The 4,060-nt window shown below is 40.5% G+C and overlaps 1 protein-coding gene across 3 annotated transcripts in view; it reads right to left on the reverse strand.

Annotated features, from left to right (window-relative positions):
- The window catches only part of ep300a (EP300 lysine acetyltransferase a), a 29,803-nt gene that overhangs the window by 20,432 nt on the left and 5,311 nt on the right, over positions 1 to 4,060 (reverse strand). For 2 of the 3 annotated variants that reach the window (XM_005721795.1, XM_013913394.1), the window contains exons 3-8: positions 2,809 to 2,988; positions 2,038 to 2,356; positions 1,638 to 1,757; positions 998 to 1,237; positions 510 to 615; positions 261 to 383 (exon numbers count right to left, since the gene is read on the reverse strand). In XM_005721795.1, coding sequence (XP_005721852.1) covers positions 261 to 383; positions 510 to 615; positions 998 to 1,237; positions 1,638 to 1,757; positions 2,038 to 2,356; positions 2,809 to 2,988 — 1,088 coding nt within the window. The remainder of the gene's footprint in view (positions 1 to 260; positions 384 to 509; positions 616 to 997; positions 1,238 to 1,637; positions 1,758 to 2,037; positions 2,357 to 2,808; positions 2,989 to 4,060) is intronic. The other variant, XM_013913395.1, reaches the window with a different exon arrangement.

Here is a 4,060-nt window from a genome sequence, read left to right on the forward strand (position 1 = left end):
ACAGATGGAGAAAGCTGGGCATGCTGTATGAAGGGACATGGGAGGAAAAAAATTATTTTTTGTAGCCTCAGTGTGCACAAATAAACCCAGTGCATTCAACAAAATCACTAACAGAGGACCTTAAGAGCAGTCACCTCCAAAATAATAAAGTCCACCCCCCCCCCTTTTTTTTTTTATGTATTCGCACAGCAATGCTAATTGTGATCCTATGTGCAGTCCAAAACTAAATAAATAATGCAGTTTTTCTCTTTAATACTTACAGCTTGTGTACCAAATGATTTCGTAGATCCTGTGTGATGTCCTCATGCCAGCTTTTCCTCATGCCTGTGGCGGAGGGAGGGGCTGCTGTGGGCATGGAACCGACCCCACCAGCATCATTCAGACTAGAAGAGACAGAGTGAATCCTTTAAATGGCTTCTTAAAATAAATGTATGTCCTAAACTCATGTAGAACTGACCAAATCTTTGAAAAATTAATAAATACAATAAAGCCTTTGTGTTTGTTCTTACCCCTGGTTGTTCATATTAAGATGCATCATTGTATCTTGCAGCAGACTAGCTTGCTGGCTCTGAGGGGAAGCACCCACACCTCCATTCACTCCCATAGGATTCACACCTACACCGCATAGAAAAGAAAGGAAATTATATATGTTTATTCTCAGTGTCATCCTAACAGTAGGACACAATGGACAAGCTTTTGCCTGGACATGTTTTTCAACATGTCCAGGGGTTAAGATTAGCTACATAGCATGGAACATATTCTTGAGATGATTATTTTTCCTGGAGATCTGACAAACAATTTTATATAGCTATCTTCATAGCTCCCACCAGCGATAAACAGCTTTTGAAAAGCCACTTTAAGTATACAATTCACTCATTCTGAAAGCTGAAGGTCCTAACCGCTTGCTGGCATTGAAAAAAAGAAATGCTTAGCATTAAGCTGTAAAAGAGCAGACAATTCAGACAATGTCTTTTTACTGAAAATAAACTAAACTCACCCATTGGGTTCAGAGGCCTCACACCAGCCTGCCCTTGAAGGCCTTGGTTGGGCATGTTAGGCTGGGAAGTCTGAGCCTGGATTTGGTTCCCTTGGTAGGTGAGGCCCAGAGCAGCATAGGCCCTTTCTATAGAGCTGGGATCAATCTGGCTCGGCTGATTGAGATTGGGAGCACTTGGTTGGCTACCAGGGATTGTACCAAGTGAGCTGCCTAGTCCTGTAGCAGCCCCTGCAAGTAGAGCTGTAAGAACACAAAAAACAAAAGTTATGAATGAATAAAATAAGCTAAGAATTAAAAAATAAATAAATAAAAATCATTTACTGAATACTTATAGAAAATTCAGCAAAAATTATTATATTTTTGTGCTATAATATAATACTGACTAGTATATTCAAAACAACGCTGTCATTTCAAACCCAGTACAAAATCATACTTACATTATCAGCATTAGAACGTTAACCCCTAATTTCCTTCGGGATTAATAAAGTATTCTGATTCTGAACATCAAACTTGGTCTTTATTAATACATTTACACAATATAAATGTGTAAATATATTGATAATGATAACAGCACAGTATCTAAAAAATTTATCCAATGGTATGAAGGAAGGTATATTCTTTTGTTTGGTCGGATACAGACACTCACACTGCGTGTTCCTCTTGTCCCCGGCATTCTTCAGCGGCAGGCAGACAGGACAATCATGTCGCGTGCAATTCTTCCAGTGGGAGATGATCTGCCTCGATGATGCACAGTGAGCAACTGTTGGTCAATGAGGCAAAACAGATATGGAATCAGGAGTTGGGAAATGGAGGTGTATTAGAGAAGGAGGGGGGGAGGGGGGGGCTGTTTTTTTTCTTTCTTAAGTACTACTCTCAAAAATCAGGTAGCATAATAAAATTAAGCTTCATGTGCTTAAGCACTAAACCATTTTAATAGGTGAGATACACTTTCATTACAAGGAACGTTGCCAGATTGACAGCTACAGAAGGGATTATTTTATCCAGTGTTTCCAGGAGGATGCAGCATCCTTTCTACTTACCCTGACAGGACTTCCCAGCCTGGCAGTGAGTCATATGGTTGAGGACATTCTTCATAGTCCGGCAGTGGGGCAGGTTGCACTGCCAGACTTCACCATTGGCCTGCTCCCGCCGCTGGCACTTGTGTGCATGTAGCAGGAGTACCAGTTGCTGCTGGATTAGCTTGCGTTTTTCAGGGTCGGCTGTGGGCGGTGCTCCGGCTGCAGCGGATGCTGCAGAAACCTGGGTACCAACTGCTTGAGCGCCCGGCACCATCCCGGGGGCTCCTCCCACAGGCACACCTGTGGGACCACCCACACCTGTCTGTGACTGCTGTGTGCCCTGGAAAGAAAGTGGGCGACAACAAGACAAGGTGAGACGGAGGAAATAAGAGAAAAGAAACAGAATAAAGAGAAGGCAGAAGATTAGAGGGAGTAAAAATGGAAGAGGAGGTGGAGGAAGAAAATAAAAGGATGGTGTTTACAGCAATACTAGAGTACTGAGTGCTCAAGTCAAATGACAGGACATGAAGAGGTAATGCAGCAGGAAGAAGTAATTTTGTTTCTGATTGTGTTGGGAGATTAAATGATAGATTTGACAGATATCTGTATTGTCTGACTCTTTCACATCAATTTTTGCTAAATGCTCACACAAAACATTTTCATCATTACTGGCTATCAACCAGCATCAGTATCTGGTACTGTCCTAGAGTTTACAGTAATCTACTAATTCATAACACGGATCAGAATACAACTTATTTATTGGAAACATTCTCTTGATCATCTCTTCCTTACCATGGCGCCCATTCCTTGCATGGGCGGGTTCTTCTTGTCCACATTGAACTGGGCCATGCTATTAGCCATGGAACCTTTGTTCTGGAGCTGAGGGCCCAGCCCTGCGCCTCCCAGACCTTGATTCCCTTGACTTCCATATGGGCCTCCAAAGGGCCCCCCTGGATTCCCCATCATCCCCATCTAGCAAATGAAAATACAAGTTATTTTAATTTTTTGAAAAAGAGAAATGTTTGTGTCAATAATGAAGACAAGGATAAAACAAGACTTAAAATTATTCTATGCCTTCTTTTTGTTAAACTGCATGTCACTGATATGAGGATGAGTTGAGCATCTGAGCTCTATACATGCCAGCACATTGTGCTCTTATTTTACCAAATAATCTTGTAGTGTAATCAAGTCTCAAGAACCCAAGTCTCAGTTGTTAAATAAGCTGGATTTGTGGATATTTCCACAAACCACGAACTTTATAAGACCGAAAGTTAAAAAGGAGCAACTAAGTCAATGAAATCTCACAGTAGTGGAGATAGAACATGTTTTAACCATATCATTAGAATATAACCTGAAACAAACGAAAACAGCAATTCACAGTAGGAGAGAATGCAACAGCAATTCTGATGCAATTCTCTTTTCTCCCTCCACACTGAGGAGGCCAACACAAGCTCATCTGAGTTTTTCCTTTAACCTATTCCTAACCAGGAATCCCACTCATTGCATTTGATTGGGTAAACATCAACCATCAGTAGCTCTGCCACAGTGAATCATCTTCATCACCAGTACCTGCAGCTGCAACATTTTACCATCACTCCTGTGGGACTGTCAATCACACAGATGGACTCAAAAAAAAACCAAACCCAAGTGCACTACTTATGTTTGTTAAAATAAACAAATACAACCATGAACCTTTAACCATCTGAGAACAAACTGAAGTCCGCAGCAAAGAATAAGAAATTCTAAGAAATAAAAACAGGATTTGAGAATTTCTTGTGCCCCCAAACATTATGTCTTAAGTCTAAGTGTCTCTAAATAGAACTTTGTTAACAATGAAAAAACGTGAGAACACCTTTCATAATTATACATCTATGCCTGCTTAAATTCTTAAGTTTTGAAATTGTAAGGCTGAAGAAAATTCAGTCTTATTTAGAAAATTACCTCACAGATGAACAAATTACTATTAAGGCAAATAAGACTAAGTGTGTGCAAGGGTTAATTTCCACTATTTTGCATTTGCAAGCTTCTTGCAAATGTAGATTTT

Source organism: Pundamilia nyererei, unplaced genomic scaffold, assembly GCF_000239375.1.
Source record: "Pundamilia nyererei isolate P.nyererei 1_Seehausen unplaced genomic scaffold, PunNye1.0 scaffold00005, whole genome shotgun sequence".
In the NCBI taxonomy this organism is placed as follows: Eukaryota; Metazoa; Chordata; class Actinopteri; order Cichliformes; family Cichlidae; genus Pundamilia; species Pundamilia nyererei.